Raw genomic sequence first — 23,916 nt, forward strand, 5'->3', positions numbered from 1 at the left:
ATCTTCAATTTGCAATTGAATTATGTTCAAAGAATTGAAAAAAACAAGCCAAATAAATGAGTAACAGTTCCTATTGCTAGGTTGGCTGTTCTGTTTAAAGTAACAAAATGAGTTTTACTTCAGTAATCTACTCTCTTGAACAGCTGTTTTCCGTTACAGGGATGTTGCCATGGCTAATAGGCAAACATTTTTCTCCTCGTACCTCAACAACTATTTTCTATTTCAAACCTTTTCTTGAGGATTAAATAATATACCAAATCAACATGCTATCAGTTCTGCCGAAGAAATCCACATACTTCCACATCACAGCCACTGAACTGAAGATAAAGCAATACTTCCCAGCATACAAGTCATCATGAATACAGGCCAGTATATCTGATCTCCCATCTACAGATGTACATGCTTCCAAATATGTTTGGTGGTAGACATATGTTGTACAAGTTCAGAAGATTAATATATTTCAGCCACTTGTATGTACTTTGAGTCCCTGGCTTAACTAAAAATCTTTCCTACTTTTAATACTTGGAAAAATAATCTTTTCAAAAGGATTTCTACATCTGCCTTATTTGCCCTAATGGCAATACACCAAATTGCAATATGGAAGATACAGGTTTGACATCTTAGGTCATCTCCCAATTAACATGGCTAGATGCACTCCTATCCATTCAACTTTATTTGGAAGGGCAACAAATGCAATACAGAGATTTCCTGGAATATAATGTAAGCCTGTAACTTTAAAAAGTTCCGAAAATGTTCCCCCATCTCCTCCAAGAAAAAAGGAGCAGCTATGAGCTCTTCTCTGACTTTGAACTACTTACTTCAGTAAAATGATATTCTATGTCATTATGACACAAATTAGGATATCTTTAACAATTTAAGCAAAATTAACTACCATTGATATTAATGACAGTTACCCACACATGCAAGCGAACTAATGTGTTAGCTGTGATGCTAAAAGAGATGCTGTAAAACAATCCCCTCAATAAATTCAGAAAATGCAAGGAACAGACCATAAAAACGAAACTGCATCAAAGGATACTTCCATTCTACTAGACTAATGCAGGCTCTTCGTATTGGGTTGTTGAGGGATAAACAGAAAAGAGCACGCGGTGGCCGACTATTAGACGTATTACCCTGTTTTTTGCTCTTGGCATATTGCTGGCGTTTTCTTTGGGACAGAGATCCTACAGGCTGGGCTGTCGTGGTACTCATATTTTGGGCAGCCTTTGCTTGTCTAGCAGCATCAATTGCAGCTTGCCAAGATAGAACAGTTTGCTTGGATGGTGCTGAACTGTTTGACTGAATAGCTGGTCCGTCACCAGGGAGAGGAATTCTGGTGCTACTTGCATAGTTCGCCTCTGTGGGACAAAAGAAAAAAGTACTTGGTTATAATTTTTTATGCTAAAATGTGTCACTATTTCTGACGAAAATATTATTTTAAGACCTCTTGGCAGTGTGATGCTTCCATTACATATATTACAGAGCACAACTGTGTGCATATATATATATGTCATTGAACAGTAGCAAAAAATGCTCAGGAATCAGTATTATAACTTCAAGTTTAATCCAAGCATCAAGACAAGTGCTACACAAACACTTCATGTTTTGATTCTTCCACTTACTGCATTTTTTCCTAACCGCATGGCAGCTTTTCTGTCACCACGTTTATCCAACAAAACGTAGCCACTCCTTAAGATCAACTTTGCTGTAGTACCTTAGCATTTACTATTTGCTGACTTCATTTTGGTCAAAAAAAGTAGTTGCTTAAAACACTTATACATTGTTCAATTAAGAATAACCAACACGGGGCAGGGGGGGAGGGGGAAGTCCTGTAAGCAAGTTAAATCTTGCCCTAATCTGCATTTTCAAAGAAAAATGCGTGGATGCCTCCCACAAGTGAAAAATCCAATATTGTCTGCTGATAAACATGTTCATAAAGCACTGGTATTTTTCACAGTAGAAATTACAACCGTGAAACCACTGTAAAGGCATGGGGTTTGTTTTTGCTTTTTCACAAGGATTTACAAAATAAACTGCACCTTCCAAATAATAATAAAGTCGTCTTTATCCAGATGACAGCAAAGAAGGCAAAACACCACCTCCTCACAAGGATGTTTCCTCGTGAGCTCTTTGACTAGAGCAACAGAGTCTACTCCTACATGCACCTGTAGGAAGGAGAGACTCCTAAGTGAAATTCAAAACTTGAAGGTGCCTGGGTGGGAAAAAAATGGAGGACCGGCACAATATACGTGCTGGGAATTAGGGCTGGCAGGCAGGATGACTGTTAAATAGATCTACCGAGGCAGGAGAGGAAAATAGCTCCCCAGCGATCGCTGCTCGTCAAACAGAGTAGAGCCACAGAAAGCACACCTCTCCTTTTCTAGACGGGGGGAAACAGACAACGAGAAAGACGCGAGAGCCGCGAACACGCGTGGATGCGGACGAGTCCGGCCTCGGCCACCGCCGCTTCCCGCCGCCCAGCTCCGCTCGCGCCCCTGCCTGCGTGAGGGGCGGCAGCGCGCGCCGGGGGCGAAGGGAGGCGGGAGCACCAAGATGGCTCCCCAGGATGGCCGCGGGGGCGAGCGGGGGGTCACTCCGGGGCTCGCCCGCATCGCCCACGGAGGCGGCCGAGCTGCCGCGGGAACCCGGCACCAGCGCGGCGAGCGCTGGCCAGCGGCGAGCGCCCAGCGCATCAACAGCTGGGTGACACGGGGGGCAGTGCCGCCTGGGGGGCGGGCTGACACCGGGGGCAAAGGTGGGAATTTTATCGCCAACATTTTTCCAACGCATCCCTGCTCCCCCCCACCTTTTTCTTTTTTTTTTTTTTTTTTTTTTTTTTTAATAGAAAAGCAACGGCACAGCCATCTCCCCCGCCTTCCGCCTGCCCTTTGGGATGCCATGAAACGTGGCTCGGCGCAAATAAACCACCCATCCACCTATATATCTATCTATCCATCGTCTTTTTAAATCAATACTTGAAAGGGAAACAAAACCCGGGTGCCTGCGTTCTCCAGGGGAGCCCCTGGCCCCCAGCAGGGGCAAAACCACAAACTTACTGCTAATTGAGGAGCGAGGAATCATTTAAAAACAACAGTGGGGGATGTGGCAGCGCCGGAGCCCGTCGGCGGACGGGATTAACGCTGAGGAGCCCCGCGTCTCGCCCCCGTGCGCCCCGGCAGAACAGGGGGCCGAGCACGTCGCACCCACCGCCCTCCCCGAACCCCTCGCTGCCCTCCCGCCCCGGCGCGGGGAAGCCGCCGGGGAGCAGCATCTCCGGGCAGGTTTATCCACGATTACACAAATAAGAGGGAAACGCAGACCAAGCCGTGTCTTCCCCCAGCGCAGCCATCGGATATTGATGGCCTCGGGGCAAGAGACAGACACGCATAAACCCGCTCCCATGCTGGTCACACACCGAGGGCAGCACCTTATCACGCCTTCACCTCATCCCCTGTCCTTCCTGGTCCCTCCTCGAACCCAGCCGCTCATCCCTTCCCCATCCCAAACCTACCCCATCCTCAACCCCTTCCCTAATCCCCCCAATCCCCGACTCCCAAATCCCTCAAAAATCCTCCCCCGTTTCCCCCTCCCTCCCCTCAGCTCCGGCTCTTACCTTCTGGGTGCTGCTCCGGCTGCTGCTGGTGGTGCATTATTCTCACTTTCTCCAGTGCGTGAGAGGAAAATGAAAAAACAAAAAAGGGCAGAAAAGCCCCCCACCCCACCCCGAGCCAGGTGTGCGCTGCCCCCTGCGCTCCCCGCTACCCGACCCCCATGGTAGTGACTAGCGACGCGCGAGGGGCTGCTCCTCCTCCTCCTGATGCTTCGCCGCTGCCAAATCCCTTAGAGTTTGGGCCAACATGACACTCACATCCGGGTGACACGGGATCTCTCCATCCCTAGCAACCCGGCTGCTGCTGCTGCCGCCTGCTCCTCAGTCCCACTCCTGCTGCTGCTGCCCGCTCCTCAGTCCCCCTCCTGCTGCTGCCGCCGCTGCCTGTTCCTCCTCAGTCCCCCCCCTCCTGCTGCCGCCGCCTGCTCCTCCTCAGTCCCCCTCCTCCTGCCGCTGACTTGCCGCCGCCACAGGGTTAACTCCCTCGCTGCTGCCACCGCCACCTGCTGCTGCCGCGCTCCCGCGGCGAGGCTGGGCGGGGGCGCGGAGCCGCTCTCTAATCGCCTGGAGCTCCGGCAGCCGCAAATAGAGCTGCCGCCGCCTTAACCCCTTCGCCGCCGCGCAGCCGCTCCCACCGGCCGGGTTCCCATCCCACACGCCGCCTCACCTGGTTCCCGCCCCTCAGCCCTCCCTCAGGCACCGCTGCGCTTTCAGCCGCGCCGTCCAGCCCTGCGGTCGCCACGTCCCGGCCGAGGCCCTGTAGCGTTCCGCCTACGCCGCCCGTCCTCAGCCCTTTCCCCTCCCGTACGACTCGCGCTGTCCCACACGGCAGGTGCCGGTGTAACGCCCGGGACACCACTGGCACGTGAGCGGCTTTAACGCACTCCGGCAACCACGTCTCTCGCTATTGACAACTCAAGGCCGACCGGCCCGGTACGACCTTCCTCGTCCGCCCCTGTCTGCACCATTCTCCCACAGCGCGCTCGCGCTCTTCCCGCGCCGCCCGACCCCGTGTGGCTCCTCTCCTCACCCCGTGGCCTCCGCCTTCACCTCCAGGGAAAGCCCAGTAAGTTATTACAACCTTGAGCTCTCCGCTTACCACACTAACCTGCTGAAACGCTGTCGTTCTGACTCCAAGCTAACCCTGAGATTTTCAAAGTTTATCCAAATAAATAATTTGAATAAAACTGGCTTTGAAAAATTTTATTTTTGGTGTTACCTTTCACTGCAGAACCCTAAAACTTTAATTTAGGTTTTGGTTTTGTTTAATTGGTCTTGAAACTACCACAGAAGCCCTGTGTACCAATACACACGGCTGGAGGGGCTATGAGGTATGCTGAAAAGGAGAAAACTCAGGACAGCTGCCTTCAATTACTGCAAGGCAGCATTTCACTCACTGCAAAAAGTAGTTAATGAAATAAAGTAAGGATTATAGACATACAAATTCAAAACAAACTTTAGTTTTGAAGAATCAATTCTGTTTTCTCTGCAATGAACATTTTCCCCATTTTTTAAGAGTATTTCAGGATTTTTTTTGAACAAGCCCTGATCAAACCTGATGGTTTTGAACCTTTATCTTTGACACAGGTGGTACTTTGTTAAGAAAACATTCCAGTGAAACTACTTATACTATCCCTTTCCTCTACCACTTCCTTATTCATGTCCCTATCCATTCATTTAGCCATCCTTCATCCACAGCTATGTCCATTTAATTAAGAATAAATAACAACTACAGACAGTAATTAGAAGAAGAGCAATAAAACCTTAATACTGCTGATATTCCCCAGGGACCTGCTGAAGAATACCCATCCTCCAGCTTTATAAGAAGCGCTCTCTTAAGTGAAGCCTATCCCTTTCGGTGTTACCTTTGTAAGTTAAAGGATAAAAAGCATTAGCAGCAAGGCTGATTTAGAGAGAAGTCTTTTAAATAGGGAAAACCCCAATGCCACTTCTTGACCTTGGTTTCAGCATTTCCCTTTTTATAAACTTCTGACCTGATGGATTCAGCTGTTGTAGTGGTGAGTTAATCTGTTGGTTTGGTTTAATTGGGAAGTTACCACACCCACTTCACAGGTTTCTATCATTACAGTGCATGTTTTTCCACATTAAAACAGTCGTACTTAGGTACTTGCCTTAAATGTCCATGAAGGTCACTAGAACTTCTTTTCTCAACAGTCAAATATTTAGGTGTCAAAAACACTTGGTACGTTCTCAAAAGTATTTAAATCAAGACTAGTTGCCTAACAACCACTGCAGGCACTGGAAGTAGGCACCTAGCGTGCTTAGCAGGAGTTAGTGCCTAACCTGCTTAGGCACTTAGTACCTTTACAAATCTAGGCTCAGGTATCTAAATAATTTTTTTAAATGAGGCTTATGAAGTTAAGCACTGAGGCACTATTGAGAAATTCATAACTAATAAGGCCTGGATCTAACATAAGCAAAAAGCATCCCATAGAAAAGGGCTGCTTCCCTTGCAAACGTTTTCATGAAATTCCTGAATTCTGGCCTTACCAACGCCTATTTTCCAACCCCTAGTCCTTATAGCGGACCATAGCAATATGTACCAGAAGCTACCAAATAATCCTCAAAACCTAACTTCGTAAGCCTCCTAATAAAACCATGAAACAGAGAGAAAATTTTTTTCACAGTTGGTCCAAAACTGTAAGCATATAGTTTTGCATATTTCAAAAGCTAACTGGCCCTTTATTGCTAGATCGAATTATCTACAATATTTTCAAAATCAAATTTATAGTTAAAAAAGAAATGCAAGTCCTTTTAGAAAGTTTTGAGAAAGTATTCAAGAACACTGATACTGTTTAGTCACAAAAGTGCTAAGTACTGAAGCCATCAATTCTTCTCTAAACAGCTGTTTTCCCTTCTTCTTCTAGAAACTTGTATCTAATTATTTCACTAAGATTGCTTCACTTTTATGTCACTTTGATATTAGTTACTCATTCCTGAATGAAATGGCCAGCATTATATGGATGTTTTAGAATGTGTACCAGCTACCATAATAAGTGATGATATTTTGAATGGAAACAACCATTGTTCAGAGAAAAAAGAAATATGGATGTCCTCATCTGTCATACGCTCTGTGCTATACCATATTCAGTGTATTTATTTCCTTTATATGTTAAAGAATGGTAGAGCAGGGAACAAATACATTTAATATTATCATACATTTATTGCAGATTTGCAACTAAATTACTATCATTTCCCCCTCGATAGCATTTATTGTTTGTCAGGGATTTATTCTCTGTAAGGGAAAGAGGCGGGCAAAGAAGCAGCCTCTTACGGACTTCATAGGAGTGGAAGCCCATTAAGAATTTAGGAGCATTGTGCGGCAGGATAAACCTACTTAACCAAAACCTCAGCAACTACGAACTTGTGGAGCGGTGCACAGCAGTACTGTGCAGCAGTTCATTGCAGAAAGAAAGAACAAATCCAATTGCAATGCATGTGGGAGGAACTTACGTAACAAATACGTAATTTTATAAACTATGGGAAGCAACAGAACTAGCCTAGTCCTTAACAAGGCAGGGATTCTCACTCATGTGGGTTAATCCATTATTAATTCTAATAGTCCAGCTGAAGTTATTAGTATGCTAATATATACTAAACTATTACTATCCTTATACATGGGAGGAATATTTTAATGAAAGACGGCTATGTTGCAAACAAGGACTTGCAGGACTCATTCTTGTCCATGTTATGTATTTCCTTTTAATTTTGCATATATTTTCAGGTGCATCCTCTTTTTCTTTTTGCCTAAAAACTTCTATTTTCATTCTTCTTGTCTGAAGTACGATAGAGCTACAGTTTGAGTTTGAAGATGTTCAAATTTTTATCTAAAAAAGACCACAATTAAATTTAAATATGGCCAAATATTGTTTATGTCAGATCAGTGAATATCATCTTTCTGATGTCAGTACCAGTAATGGTGATCTCTAAAGAGCTTAAAATAGCACTTTGTTATTATGAATGTAGTTTATATGGACAACTATAAAAAGTGCATACTCCTGAAAAGCCATTAACTGGGATCTCAGAAATAGATAAAAATGTGCATAAATGGATTTTAAAATACATTAATCCAGTATAGAATAAAGATGATGAGAGGGAGGCTTAATTGTCCATGTTATTGACCTTATCCACACTCGAGATTTAATAAGTAAAAAAACTTCCAAGGGGATATAACACTGAATTTTTATTTGCCCTCTGCAAGAATAGTCTTTTATGTTTTTGCATAATTGTTTTTTTATTAATTTGCATGAGCAAAGTATCCTAATACTAAGCATAATTTTGGTTTTCTTCTCTCCTATTTAGTGTTTGACAAAAACATTCAAGATACAAGAAACCTACCACATTGAGGTCTACCATGTAACATTTGCATATAAGCTCACCAAAAATACAAATTTTTGAAAGCTAAATGTAAATGAAGTGAGTAACACTACTTCAGTCTAGCTGTACATTTTGTGGAAAAAAATTTCATTGTGAAAAGTTGTACAGAAACAGGGAGGGAAGGAGGGAGAGAGGGAGGGAGGGAGGGAGGGAGGGAGAAGGAGGGAGAGAAGAAGGGAAGGCAGCGGGGTGTACAGACAATGCTCTTTTCATTTTTTTTTTGGCTGAGATACAGCTTCAAATATGTCTCAGATTGCCTGTGGATTAAAGAAATGGATGATGGTCTCCAGTAATGCTTACCAACTCAACAAAAGTCCTAATTTAATTTTTCCGTCCTCTCAGCAGAACTTTATATAATGGTACCCAGACAGTAAGGGACAACTGCAAACATGATTTTGAATTAAACGCTTTCTTATATATGTCTCTGAAACTATATTTTTCATTTTCTCTGTATGCAAGTATAAACAGTGTAATCTGCTCTGAACATATTGAAAATCTGTTAAATTTAAAATCCAGTTGGATTTTTTCAAAACAGATTACTAAGAATGTAATGAAATGTCTTTTCCTGACTAATTAGATTCTTTGGCTTTCTGTGGCTTCAATTAGGATGCTATTACTCAGCCACGCAGTTTATATTCTTCCAGCAGTTCCCTCTCCTAGTTCTTCACTATTTTCAGTGTTTACCATATCTATTCCCTAACTTGCTTTGATTATTTGACTGAAAATACAGCCACTTAGAAGCTACTGGATATTCTGTTGTTCTTTATCTCAAAGCTTCATTTCCTAGTAGTCTTATTGTTCATCTTCTCCCTGTTCCCCTCTGATCTAGTCATGGATTGTCTTCACATTTTTCTCCAGTGATCTGCCATTATTAATAAATACTTTTTCACCCTGTGTGTTATCTACCTTCCAGAACTCCTACATGTCTATGCCAGTCCTAGTCATGTGAGGCCCAAGTGAAGTGGCTTTGGTGGGCACCAGACTGGGTTCCTAGCCAGAAATTATTTCCAACTATATCACTGTGCTAGCAAGGTGAACTGAAGTGGTGACAGCAGGACTACATCACCTTAAATTTAGAGTATCCATATTTAGGATAGAAAATATTTAAACTGTTGACTGCAGGAACACATTTCAAACTGTCACTTAAGTAGATTCAAAATTTTCTCTGAAGAGTTTCATCTCTATTTTTAGTGCTCAGTAGAATGATAATTTCACAGATGGGCAACATAGCCAGCTACCAAAAAAATTCCACTACACATAATTGTGCTTGAAAATGTCACAGTAAAATGGATGGATGACTCACAGTATCAGCACATGTGCCTTATGCAAACAAATAACTTTTATAAATACAAGCCACACTCCAGCTTCTGCAGGATATTCTGATGGTGGCTTGTGATGGAGTTTCAAAATCCCGTACCAGAGGCTGGAAGACTACTAAAAACTGCACAGATTTTAGACAGAAGTGAACACGTTTGTGTGTGGGCTCTCCCACGGCAACCGCAGGAGACAACAGCCAGGCAGCACCAGCCTTCGGCAGGCGCCATGGGAGGCAGCAGGAGAGGGGGCGGCCGGGTCCAACAGTGTCAAATGGGAACTCCAGCCCCGTGAGCTTCTCCCACCACACCCTGTGGGAGCCACCCAAGGCGCTACCCCAGCGCTGCTCCTGAGTGCAGCCCAGCCCAAATGAAAATACGCTTTCGGGCAAGAGTCCTCGCTCTTCCTACGAAGCCCTTTGATTTCTCCTATGAAAGCACAAATGTATCCTTGCAAATGTAAACTTTGCAATTCTAAACCAACTTGTTCTGCTGTGGTATCTGGAAGTATTTTTGCCAGAACAAGTAAAATTCATGAGCTCTGTATTAAATATTAAGAAACTGACACTTACAGAGATTAAGGAACAAGTGAAAAATCATGGGTTTTAACATATAGCAGAGTACAGGGTGAAATCTCAAGTTTACCTGTCTCTCCTCCAGTTACTAAACACAACACATTACCTGGCGTTCAAAAAATGTTTCTCACTTGCTGGATACAGGAAACATTAATTTAGCAAATGTCTCTGCTGAATCTTTCCCAAATAGATTTTTTAAATTACTTTGAGAGACATTCCTTGTCAAAGGTAGCTCTTGAAGAAGACTACAGCTGCACGGTGGAGCACACCAAGGTCAAGAAATGTCCTACTTCATTCTGGGGCTGCATCATGACACAGTTTCACATGATCCTTTCTTCCTTTTACAGGAATATACGCTAGTGTGCGAGAGCCTACACTTACAGCAAGAAACTGACACTAAATATTTATATTTATCTTTTCATCTGATTAATTAATTTATGTATTCAGCAATGGATATGACACAAAATGTATTCCAAACTTATTTTGTTGGAAAGCAAAATTCTATTGCAGCAAAGGCATGCAGGATTTGCCTGTACCTGTTTCACAGTAAGCAGGGCTAGCAGTAAGCACAAACAAGTTTTAGAATAAGCAGGAGCTAACAACAACTGTAAAAAGAAAGCTTTCTATCTGTGCTAATTGGTACCTACCGGAGAAAATATACTCATGTCTCTTTGTTGGTGTTAGCACCCCGCACTGAAACAGGAACCACAGATAATAAGAAAATCACAGGCCTATAGAATGAGGGATGAGTCGCAGTAACTGCATTAGACAATGGGGGAAAAAAGTATACAATGCTACTGAAGTAAAATGCAACTCTAGGTTTTCAGATCTGGAGCAAGCTTTTAAAGCCTTTTTTCTTTAAAATTTGACATTCTTACAAGTAGATCCAATGAGCTGCATTACTCACAGAAGTAAAGGATTACAGTTATTAACTATTTTAGAAATTGTGATATAATCTCAGCAGTAGACGGTATGACCATCATTTTTAAAGTGCCTCACTAGGTAGAAGGGAGACTGTCATGTAAAGATCCCATCTTTGGCTTTAACATGCACATCTCATATATATGTTCAGTCTCTGTTTTTATGGATAGATAAACACATCTATGAGTTGCCTATTGTTCAAAAATTCCTTTCTCTGTCTCTCTGAATGCTGCACGAGATCAAGATTGCTACCCTACCAAAAATTTTTCTTCCTGGCTTTATGGTGACATTCAGCAAAACACAGAATGATGTTAGGTCAAATCTCTGACAACTGTGCTTTCACTGCAATTCAAAGAGTTTGAAAGGACAAAAATATAAATACGGAAGCAAAGTAAATATCCTTTCATATCATAAGACTTCACTGTGTAGCTTTTGACAACACAAAGACCAGCTTAATAGACTAGGAAAACAAATCCCTATAGAAAAGTGCTGAGGGATCACGCTAGTAGTGGACAAGGCAATAGAGGAGCTTTCAATCCGTAGTAGAGTAGCTGCAAATAACAAAATTTCTTTGGGACACAATGGGCTCTCTCTTTCTGTTTTTCAGCCAGCAGGTGCAATTATGAAAAGGTGTTTGTGGGGTACGGTTTGTTACTTAGGGGGTTTGGGGATTGTTTTGTTTTCATCAGAGACACCACTGCCCAAGCACATCAAATGAGGATGTGCTATGATGTGTTTAATTTAATGAAAATATTCCAGTTTTACATCGTATTAATATTTCTAAAACAACTAACAAATTCTGTCACACTTTTGCTTTCTTCTGCATGCCCTTGAAACTAATTGAAAATCAGCAAGTGCAGCCAAATCTCAATATTCTGTAATCACCTGCCTCACGTGGTTGGCTTGTTGATGCAGTTCACTTACAGCTTTGAACTTATGTGTAAAGCTCCTTTCAGTGACCATGGAACTGGCATCTCAAAGTAGGGTACCATTTCCTGATGAAGGGGCTGTATCCCATTATGGATATCTGCTTGAGATAGCTGACAGACCTATCAACATACTCTGCAATTTCAAACACAATAAAGCTCTATTATGCATGCAAAATAAAACGTAGGCTCAGGTGGATTATGTCTTGGGGCTTTTCCAGTTCGCTATTGTAGCACAATTCTCCAAGCATTTCTTTATGCAGAAACCTAGCTATGAAAACATTGGACACTGATATCTTCAGTCATTTTATATGCATGATGCTCTTTTTTGCCTGGGGTCTTTACTTCCTGTCAAATAAAAGGATTATTCCTGAAAATTACTCTCAATAGACTCGGCAAGATTTTTATCCATTTCTGCATTTGAAAGGTTTGCATCATCAAATAAGAAACTAGAGATTATGGCTATGAAAATATGTGAATAAAAGCAAAGGGACAGATGCCAAAGCCATAAAAATTACTAAGGCATAATCTGTGTTTGCTGTTCCATATAAATACAGTTTAAAAAAAACCAAAACAGACAACAACATAGAGTACAATCTCAAAATTTATTTTCAGCTTCTAGCCGATTTAGTATATGGGGGTTTTTTTTGTTTTGTTCTGTGCAACGGCCAGTGATTGAGCTTATTTATGGGCATATTTTAATTCTCTAAAGATACAGATCGCTTCCTCTTGTCTCATACTGAATTTAGAAAGTTGTAAACAAACCAAATAGTGAATTTCACTTAGAAGTTCAATTTAGATTAAGTTGATTTAGGTTTAAGGGCTCTGCTTAGCTGTAGCACATTTTGACCTACTTTGTGTACTATACAGTGGGTAAACCAACACTTGATGAGAAAGAAATGCTGTTTAGTATGCCCCCTTGAGAGCTAATATAGCTAATATAGGTACCTAGCAATATAAAACACATTTGAGTGCCCTACGCATTCAACATCGTATTCTAAAGTCACACAACGTGGGCATGTTACAGCTGTACCTTGTATGTTACACAGTGCCTCATAAATTCCAGCACAATTTTGATTAAAAATTCAAGGTTTAAACAAAGTTGAAAGAGACCACCACAATTATTTTAAAAATCCTAGCAAAGGCTTTGTCTTGACCACCGCTATTTTTGAAGTTTTGATGTCTCAGAGGAATCTCAGAACTGCTTTAGCCCTTAGTACATGGTGTTCTCAATGGAAATACAAATGATGGTGACCTTCGCCAAGGAGATCCCTGGCTAACGATACAGTTTCTTAGCATCTTGCAGTCAGGCATATACTTGAAGAGTCTCCAAGGTAAATTAATTTATGTCAGATATTAGACTAGCCCCTAGATGTAGTCCTGGATTGCCAGAATGTAAAGATACCTGCAAAGTACCTCTTTCTATCAGTGCCATCTCTCCACAGAGCAGTTCTAATTGAAGAACAAATTAGAGCAAGAACAATTGTAGTTGAATGTTTTCTTTCAGAGTGGAAGGGAGAAAAAAGAGCTCAAATATTTCAGGCAGTTTTGACACCAACAAGGAAAAAAAAAAAAAAGACTGCAGATCTTTTATTACTTTTAGTATCTGACACAAGAACAGAAGGCTAATGCTGACTTTCCTGCTGCTCGTATTCTTGAACAGTAGATCTCACCTGGAAACGCACTGCAGGCAGGTACTGAGGTACACACAACATACATATGCCCACACGCGAACACTCACTCTAGTTACGTAGTAGCTTATTATAATGAGGCATTAAAATGTTCCTCGTTGATGGCAGTGAGCCATGGTGCCAAGATGCATGGGAGGTACAGCTTCAGAACTATGGAGAGAGCAAATGTAATAGGGACTTCAAAAAAGGGTTGTTGGGAAACTATTTTTTAGAATAATAAGCTGTTAAACAACTTAGAAAACATGGGGAATCAAGCTATATAAAAATAGACAGGAATGCTTCTTCAGTAGGCTGGATTTTTGTCAAATAGTCTACACTGTAAACCCATGTGAAATATTCTTTTCCTCCACCCTTTAATTCTAATTATATTTTCAGACACAACATTTCAATGTTATAACTTCATCAGAAACACTAAATTATACTCAAATGTGAAGGTTTGGGGTTGGAGCATGTGTCTAGAAAATGGATTTGATCTTGCCTCTGATGCACAGGTGCCCACTGTAAAACCACATGCCATGTATGCATAGTGCATTAGCTGATATACTCTACAGAAGGACTTTTTTGGCTTCCTAGAAATTCAGCACATTATCTGACAACTGCAGCAATTTAATTTTATTTTTTACCTCTGCCTAAGCATCCTGCTTACATACAGACTTACCTTTTGGCAAGCAAAATCTGTGTCTATTCAGTCTATGCCTGTTGCATCACCAAGTACCACCTTCTCTGATGTTCAAATGAGCCAGCAATGCAGCAGTGGCCTGGGGGCAAAGGCTGACTCCGAACCACTGAAGCTAAACATCAATGCTTCCCCTAAATAGGCAGACACTTCAATATCATTGACTTCCATGAGATCTGGTATTTCTTTCAATCCAGCCACATCCAGTGCTAAATAATCACAGAATCACAGAATCATATAGGTTGGAAAAGACCTTTAAGATCATCGAGTCCAACCATAAACCTAACACTGCCAAAACCACCACTACACCATGTCTCTAAGCACCTCATCCAAATGTCCTTTAAATACCTCCAGGGATGGCGACTCAACCACTTCCCTGGGCAGCCTGTTCCAATGCTTGACAACCCTCTCGGTGAAGAAAAATTTCCTAATATCCAGTGTAAACCTCCCCTGGCGCAACTTGAGGCCATTTCCTCTTGTCCTATCACTTGTTACTTGGGAGAAGAGACCGACCCCCACCTCTCTACAACCTCCTTTCAGGTAGTTGAAGAGAGCGATAAGGTCTCCCCTCAGCCTCCTTTTCTCCAGGCTAAACAGTCCCAGCTCCCTCAGCCGCTCCTCATAAGACTTCTGCTCCAGACCCTTCACCAGCTTCGTTGCCCTTCTCTGCACACGCTCCAGTACCTCAATATCCCTCTTGTAGTGGGGGGTCCAAAACTGAACACAGTATTCGAGGTGCGGCCTCACCAGTGCCGAGTACAGGGGCACAATCACTTCCCTAGTCCTGCTGGCCAAAAACGCTATTTTTGATACAAGCCAGGATGCCATTGGCTTTCTTGGCCGCCTGGGCACACTGCTGGCTCATATTCAGGCGGCTGTCAACAAACACCCCCAGGTCCTTCTCTGCCAGGCAGCTTTCCAGCCACTCTTCCCCAAGCCTGTAGCGTTGCATGGGGTTGCTGTGGCTCAAGTGCAGGACCTTGCACTTGGCCTTGTTAAACCTCATACAATTGACCTCGGCCCATCAATCCAGCCTGTCCAGGTCCCTCTGCAGAGCCTGCCTACCCTCCAGCAGATCAACACTCCCACACAACTTGGTGTCATCTGCAAACTTACTGAGAGTACACTCGATCCCTTCGTCCAGATCATTGATAAAGATGTTAAACAGAACTGGCTCCAACACCGAGCCCTGGGGAACACAGCTTGTGACCGGCCGCCAACCGGAGTAAACTCCATTCACCACCACTCTTTGGGCCCGGCCGTCCAGCCAGTTCTTTACCCAGCGAAGAGTACACCCGTCCAAGCCATGAGCAGCCAGTTTCTCCAGGAGAATGCTGTGGGAGACCGTGTCAAAGGCTTTACTGAAGTCTAGATAGACAACATCCACAGCCTTTCCCTCATCCACTAGGCAGGTCACCTTGTCATAGAAGGAGATCAGGTTGGTCAAGCAGGACCTGCCTTTCCTGAACCCATGCTGGCTGGGCTTGATCCCTTGGTTATTCTCTACATGCCGTGTGATAGCACTCAGGATGATCTGCTCCATCAGCTTCCCCAGCACCGAGGTCAGGCTGATAGGCCTGTAGTTCCCCGGGTCCTCCTTCCGGCCCTTCTTGAAGATGGGTGTCACATTCGCTAATCTCCAGTCAGCTGGGACTTCCCCAGTTAGCCAGGACTGCTGGTAAATGATGGAAAGGGGCTTAGTGAGCTCTTCTGCCAGCTCCTTCAACACTCTCGGGTGGATCTCATCAGGCCCCATAGACTTGTGAGTGTCTAAGTGGTGCAGCAGGTCACTCACCATTTCCCCCTGGATTATGGGTGCTCCAGTCTGGTCCCCATCCCTGTCTTCCAACTCCAGGGGCTGGGTACCCATAGAACAGTCGGCCCTGCTAATAAAGACTAAGGCAAAGAAGGCATTAAGTACCTCAGCCTTTTCCTCATCCTTGGTCACTGTGTTTCCTCCCCCATCTACTAGGGGCTGGAGATTCTCCTTACCTCTCCTTTTGCTGCTAATGTATTTGAAGAAGTGTTTTTTGTTGTCTTTTATAGCAGCAGCCAGACTGAGCTCTAACTCAGCTTTGGTCCTTCTAGTTTTCTCCCTGCACAACCTCGCTACACCTTTGTAGTCCTCCTGAGTTGCCTGCCCCTTCTTCCAGAGGTCATAGACCCTCCTCTTTCTCCTCAGTTCGAGCCAGAGCTCTCTAGTCAGCCAGGCCGGTCTTCTTCCCCACCGGCTCGTCTTTCGGCACCTGGGGACAGCCCGCTCTTGTGCCTTTAGGACTTCCTCCTTAAAGAATGTCCAGCCTTCCTGGACCCCTTTGCCCATAAGGGCTGCCTCCCAGGGGACTCTCTCGACCGGTCTCCTAAACAGGCCGAAGTCCGCCCTCCGGAAGTCTAAGGTGGCAGTTTTGCTGACCCCCCTCGCCGCTTCTCCACGTATCAAAAACTCTATCATTTCATGATCGCTCTGCCCAAGACAGCCTCCAACCATCACATCGCTCACAAGTCCTTCTCTGTTGGTGAACAAGAGGTCCAGCGGGGCACCTTCCCTCGTTGGCTCGCTCACCAGCTGCGTCAGGAAGTTATCTGCCACACGCTCCAGGAACCTCCTGGACTGTTTCCTCTCTGCTGTATTGTATTTCCAGCAGACATCTGGCAGGTTGAAGTCCCCCACAAGAACAAGGGCTAGCGATCGTGAGGCTTCTCCCAGCTGCTTATAGAATAGTTCGTCAGTCTCCTCATCCTGGTTGGGGGGTCTGTAACAGACTCCCACCACAGTATCTGCCTTGTTGGCCTTCCCCCTGATTCTTACCCATAAACACTCCACCCTATCATCACCATCATCGAGCTCTAAACTATCCAGACACTCCCTGACATATAGGGCTACCCCACCACCTCTCCTGCCTCGCCTATCCCTCCTGAAAAGTTTATAGCCATCCATCGCCGCACTCCAGTTGTGCGAGTCACCCCACCACGTTTCCGTGATGGCCACCATATCATAGTTTTCCTGATGTACAATGGCTTCCAACTCCTCCTGCTTGTTACCCATGCTGCGTGCATTGGTGTAGAGGCACTTCAGCTGGGCTGTCACCCGTGCCTCCTTCATAGAAGAACGCCCCTTGCGTGCTTTGAGGCATTTCACTGGCGTTTCCCTCTTGGCTCCCGTTGCCTCAGTATCCCCTGGCTCAACTCCGCTCGACTTCGGCTGTGCCCAGGCGTACCCCGCACATCTCAAGGACTCAGGCCGAGTGTCCTCGCTGGCAGCCGCTCCCTCTAACCATGGCACGTTGCCCCTCAGCTTCTCTCGGGCAAGCCTGATACTATCGCCCTCCCCCTTCGAGTCTAGTTTAAAGCTCTGTCAATGAGCCCTGCAAGTTCCTGAGCAAAGATTCTCTTTCCCCTTTGAGAAAGATGAATCACATCAGATGCCAGCAAACCCGGTGCGGCGTAGGCCATCCCGTTGTCAAAAAAACCAAATCCGTGGCGATGACACCAGCCACGGAGCCATGCATTAATAGATTGGGCATCTCTGTTCCTTCTGGTGTCACTGCCCACCACTGGAAGGAGAAAGGAGAAAATAACCTGTGCTCCTGAGTTCCTTACTAGCCGTCCCAAGGCCCTCAAGTCTCTTTTGATCACCCTAGGACTTCGTGTTGCAGCCTCATCGCCCCCCACATGGAAGAGCAGTAGGGGGTAATAGTCCGAGGGCCGTACCAGACTAGGGAGTACCCTCGTGACATCCTTCACGCGGGCCCCAGGGAGGCAACAGACTTCCCTAAGAGGAGGGTCCGTCCGGCATATCGGACCCTCGGTTCCCTTCAGAAAGGAGTCACCCACAACTATAACCCTTCTTTTCTTCCTCGTGGAGGTGGTGGTAAGACGAGAGGTACATTCTTCTGACCTGGGTGACACCTCTGGTGTAGATAGACTGTCGTCCCCATCCTCCACTGACTGGCCTTCCACCTCCAGGGCCTCATACCTGTTGTGTAGAGGCACCTGGGGGGGCGAGGCAGGCAGGGAGGGCCTTCGCCTGCCGCCACGAGCGCGGACTCGCCTCCATTCACTCTCCTCCTCTGAGCTGCTGCTTTCAGCCCGGCGGGGGGGGGGCAGAGGATCCCCTTGATCGTGGGTTCTTACTGGTGGCTGCTGCTGCTCTTGTTCCCATCTCAGGGGGGGCAGAGCCTGGCACCACCAGTCGATCTCTTTTTCAGCCTCCCTGATGCTCCTTAACCTTTCCACCTCCTCCCGTAGCTCTGCCACCATGCAAAGCAAGTCATCCACCTGGTCGCACCTCACGCAGCTGTCCGCACGGCTGCCATGTGTGAACAGCGAGATGCCCAGGCACTCCCTGCAGCCCGAGACCTGGGTGGCGGCACGTTTTCCCGGCAGCTCCGTCTGGGTAGCCGCATCCACTCTGGCGAGCACAGAGGGCATCACTTTCTGACGAGTGAGGACCATAGCTGAGTTCCTTCTGGAAGGATGGGGACTACCGAATGAACTCATTTCTCACAGATCCTCTTGAGCTAGTAGGTGCCTTCGCCTTCCCCACACGCCCTGCCTGCGCGAACTGCCGCGCAAACTGCCGCGCCGCGCCACGCCCTTCTGCCGCGCCACGCCCTTCTGCCGCGCCACGCCCTGTTTGCCCGTCATGTTCGCCGCGCTCCTGGTCGCTCGCGCTCCCTGGGAGGTGCTCTTGTACGGGAAGGGGATTTCCGCCGTCACTCTCGTCCCCGCCCACGCTGAGTCAGAGCCGGGTCCTCGTCAGGAGCTCCCGCCTTCCTGCTCAGGGGCCGGGGGGGTGGCTGCGCCCTCCCTTTTCTTTTTCCTCCCTTCCCTGCGCGGTTTTGCCGCGGTTTCGCCGATCCAGCAGCGGTCCTCCGACGCGGTCCTCTGTCTCAGAGCTGCTCGCCTCGGAAGCTTCGCTGAAATGGCGGTTCCAGTGTGTTCTCCTCGTTCTAAAGTGCCGCCGTCACTCTCGTCCCCGCCCACGCTGAGTCAGAGCCGGGTCCTCGTCAGGAGCTCCCGCCTTCCTGCTCAGGGGCCGGGGGGGTGGCTGCGCCCTCCCTTTTCTTTTTCCTCCCTTCCCTGCGCGGTTTTGCCGCGGTTTCGCCGATCCAGCAGCGGTCCTCCGACGCGGTCCTCTGTCTCAGAGCTGCTCGCCTCGGAAGCTTCGCTGAAATGGCGGTTCCAGTGTGTTCTCCTCGTTCTAAAGTGCCGCCGTCACTCTCGTCCCCGCCCACGCTGAGTCAGAGCCGGGTCCTCGTCAGGAGCTCCCGCCTTCCTGCTCAGGGGCCGGGGGGGTGGCTGCGCCCTCCCTTTTCTTTTTCCTCCCTTCCCTGCGCGGTTTTGCCGCGGTTTCGCCGATCCAGCAGCGGTCCTCCGACGCGGTCCTCTGTCTCAGAGCTGCTCGCCTCGGAGGCTTCGCTGAAATAATGAACAAAACAGGAGTTGGGGCAAGGGAGGGAGGTCAAGGGATTGTGAGAGCATGAGCAAGATCGGCTATTCTAGGCATAAAAGAAGGATAAGACTGATGTGGATGACTAAGAATGTCAGAAGAGCTCTTGAGGAAAAATAGAGTGTACATGACATATATAAGAACACGAAATCTGAAGAGGATTAAGAGAATTATGAACTGAAACTGAAAGGCTGTAAAAAAACCCCAAACCCAACAACAGCACTGTTCAAAGCTGCCAGAATTGACAAAGTGAGAAGATTGTTCAGAAAGGGAAGAAAAACAATAAAGGATCTCAAAATATTTAACTGATATGAAGATCAACAAGGAATTAGCTACTGAGCTGTTAACAGAACTTGTGCATGAGAGGACTTAACAAAACGACAAGATAAAGTTAGACGTGTAAATGCACACTTCTATTCAATATCCATGCAGTAAAGAAAAGTGAAATGCCAGAAAAGAGAACACAACTTCCAGAGGAGGATACTGTAAAAATAAGATTTTAAGAGCAATAAAATATGAACTAACCTTTGTACCATCTAGAATAACCGAAACACAGAGAAGCTGTGAGGCTAGATTATTTGTGAGAAATATACTTGAAAGAAAATTTCAAACAACAGTGACCCTTTAAAAGTGATTCTGCAGAAAATGCTCATGATGAACACAAAAATAACTGACTGTTACTCCAGCCTTCAGAAACCAGGTCTGAAAGAGCTAGGAAAGCAGACATGACTCATTATAACATGAGTGGCCAGAGTGATCCTACCAACATTAAAGCATGAGATCAGTAACCATGTATAGCATTAGGAAGAAATAAAAAGCATTCCATAGCAATCCACAATGGGACAACCTTTGCAAATGTACTACGTTTGCAAATTCATTTTCCATTACTTTGAAGTGAAGTCAATCTGAGACCTGCAATCTCCTGAGATCTGTAACCTCCCCCCAGTTTCTGTCCTGTTTTTTTTCACAGAAACTAGTGTCTCACTACTTAGGCAGAACCGTTGGAGAGCGGCAGCACCCATATTCACAGTATCAGGGAAACCTTAAGATTGATTCTATTAAAATCTGATGGCAGATCTGAAAGAACAGATATTTCAGGATCAGTCATGAGCCCTATTTCAGCACTGTAAAATAACCCCAAAGCTGGAAGACCTTCACACCAGGGTATTTACCTTATATTCTACCAGCTCTTTGCATGAAAGATCAGCAGGCCCATCCTGGATCAAATCACTGGCCCTAGATTTAGCAGCACGAAGGAAGGAACTCACTGACCCTCTTAGATTCAAAAGATATTATCAGACAAAATTAAAGAACATAATATTTTGTTGTAACTTAAAGTTAGTTTATTTAAACCTTTTGTATCCAGTAATTAGTCAACCACAGAAAAAGAGAGAGGCTAGTGCCTTCTTGGCTTCTCTACAGCCGAGTATGCAGTAACACTGTTTACTTTCCTTGATTAATTAACACATTTTCTCCCGTGAAGAGGTTATTGAACTGATGTCTGAAGCCTAAGAACTGCCAAAATAGGCTGCAAAATACATTTTATCCAACTATTCTCTTCATCAGATTCAGAACACTTCTGCCCAGATTTTGCACACCAAATAAACTCACCGCTATGCAATTCGCATTTCTTTTTCTCTGTAGATACCTGTTTTTCTAAATGCACATTCAACCAGCCTTCTGGATTTTTCACCTTTATGTCATTGGATGCTGCTTAATTTCAATGTCTGTGGGTATGCTTCTTACCTACTTACTGACCTTTCCCTAATAGCCTACACTATCCCATGTTTCAGGCTGTACTGAAACTACTATGGATGCTCTATTTGATGACATTACATTACAGAGATTCATGCCAAAACTCTTTGGCCACCACCATCATTTCTGATGTCAGCATAGCTTTAAGAACAAGGCTAGTTAGCTAATTGCTTTACAGAGCAATAACAGGCAGTGCAGAACTTGGAGCCAAGTGTTTTGATGGAGCAAGTAGGCAAAATGCCATTGAAGACATCTATTCCATCAGGCCAATATTCACCCTTACAATGACAGCCAGTGCAAAGGTTTATGTACATGTTATGAAACCAAAGAATAAGGTTTCAGTAGGCTTGCATCCCATGTAAGCACAACACTAATTGTCTGTCTTAGACTGAATTTTAATTATGACAAATCTGACTATTTGTGGGCACCCCAAAACAGTAGCCTTCATTGCTTTATATTGATTTTATCAACATCAGGAAAGGTTATGCATTCAGGATGAAATCATGGAGTTACTGAAACCAGAGGGAGCTCCTACTTTCAACAGCATTAGGACTTAACTTTTCACTGCACAAACTATTCCAGCAATGTCATGAAGATTAAATGGAAAAAAACTCACTGATGTTAGATGGCAAGCCAGTGACGATGCAATCAAATTGGTGTATAAGCAGGCAGAATTCAGATCCATTTTTTTAATAGTCTTATTTATATCAAAGAATCTGTTGCATAAGATTTGTCACAATAGATTCTATACACTGTAAAATATACATTGATCCCATGGTTTGCAATAGAATCACTACTAAAATTAGTTGTAAATGAAATAAACAATGGCAAAATTTATTATCTTAAGAGATGAAAATGGCACATTTTAATGTCAAGTGATCTTTCATGGAAAAGGAGGAAAAAAGTTAAATACCTCTATAATAGAGTAAAATTGTGAAAAATTATGTAATACTATTAAAGGAACTTAGAATAACTTAAAGCCATTAAAATGGGCACTGAAATAAAATGGACATGTATAGAATCAAATTTGTAAAGATAAACCAACAAATCCTCAAGAAAGTACATTGTATTGAATAGCGTAATACTTTTAATGGCAAAACAGCCTGGAAATCATGGTATTTTGGCGATGAAGTTGCAGCCAGGAGAAACATTAGAGCTTAGTTTTAATCATCATCTACTATTTAGTATGGGTCGTAAAGTATTAAAGTAGTAAATCTCTGGAATTCTACAGAGAAATCTAAGAGACTAGCATATTAATTTTTAAAAGTTTCCTAAACAATTTTTTTCCTCTTTCTTTTACAGAGCTTTAGTAACGTAAAGACTTTATTCACTATCCATGATGATATAGTTACTTTAAACACTACCAAAACCTAACATTTGATTTTGTTTGTGTGTCTGCAACAACAAAAAGACTGAAGGTGGCCATTCCAGAAAAGCCCTCAAGTGTCTTTTACTTCTTTGATATTTAAAAATGTAGTGCAGTACTTTGATAAACAGGAATGCTCTCTTGAAGGACCATTCTGAATTCATAATCAACCCATTATGATCTTGACTCCTGAAGATTAATTTGCTCTTGTGAATTACTTAATAACTAGCAAGATGGTCCTTCTCTGTTTTAGCCTGTCATCATTTGACCTCTAAATAAACCATTATAAATCTTTAAGTAGTAATACGACCTATCGTCCCAACTTGCACTTCTGTGTGCAAAAATTCCAGCGCTGCAAAGTCATCCTATGCTCAGTGACCGCTGAATTAAACACTTCAAGAGAATAAGTATTCAGATTCTTATTCCAGCAAAGTTAATTCTTAAAAAAAAAAAAGTATATTTTAAGTTGTCCTCCACTGCTACAGGTGTTCGGGTTTTTTAGATATAAAGCTGAGTTATGCAGAAAACAGTTTCATATCTCAACGACATATGCTGGTGGTCTCATGATGTGAACAATACAGTGTCAGTTATTATTTTTAAAAATTCCAAGGACAATTTCCTAGCTTGGAAGGAGAATTCAATACTAAAATTCCGCTTGACAGAAAAAAAGCTAAATTGTGCCAAATTTGAACAGAGTAAATGAAAGGACCAAGATAATTATAGGCCTGTCAGCCTGACAGCGATCCTGGGCAAAATAATAGAAAAGCCAGGACTGGAATTTTTAAGCAACAAAAAATTAAAGGAAAGTAATATAATTCATGGAAGTCGACATAGGGCGATGGAAAATAAATCTTTCAGACCGCCTTGCGACTTTTTTTCTTTTGAGACTGAGATGTTTTGATAATATAACTTAATTAATGTATTATATTTAGACTACTCAATGGTATTTGACCTGTCCTTTTGATTACTAAAACAGGATGATAACAGCAGTGTGGCATACAATGTAGTAAAAATTGTCTGATGTACCTTATGAAGAAGGTGTATACTGTGGGCCTGCAAAGGACTTTGCATCACAGAAAATCTTCAAATCAAAGTTGGATATTTTTCTAAAAGCTCAGTTCTCTTTCAGTTGTAGCTGTTGGATGTGATACAATAATTCATTCATAAAATTACATAGATTGAAATAGACAGTCACAATGGTCTCTTACGGTTTTAAAATCGACAGCTCTATAC

At 44.1% G+C, this 23,916-nt stretch overlaps 1 protein-coding gene across 1 annotated transcript in view; it reads right to left on the reverse strand.

Annotated features, from left to right (window-relative positions):
• Positions 1 to 3,650, reverse strand: part of CACNA1D (calcium voltage-gated channel subunit alpha1 D) — a 192,742-nt gene extending 189,092 nt beyond the window's left edge. Inside the window, exons 1-2 of the mRNA XM_075514379.1 lie at positions 3,614 to 3,650; positions 1,040 to 1,358 (exon numbers count right to left, since the gene is read on the reverse strand). Of these exons, the coding sequence (XP_075370494.1) occupies positions 1,040 to 1,358; positions 3,614 to 3,650 (356 nt within the window). The remainder of the gene's footprint in view (positions 1 to 1,039; positions 1,359 to 3,613) is intronic.
• Between the last annotated feature and the right edge of the window lie 20,266 nt (positions 3,651 to 23,916).

The sequence above is a fragment of the Mycteria americana genome, chromosome 11 (genome assembly GCF_035582795.1).
Source record: "Mycteria americana isolate JAX WOST 10 ecotype Jacksonville Zoo and Gardens chromosome 11, USCA_MyAme_1.0, whole genome shotgun sequence".
Classification (NCBI taxonomy): Eukaryota; Metazoa; Chordata; class Aves; order Ciconiiformes; family Ciconiidae; genus Mycteria; species Mycteria americana.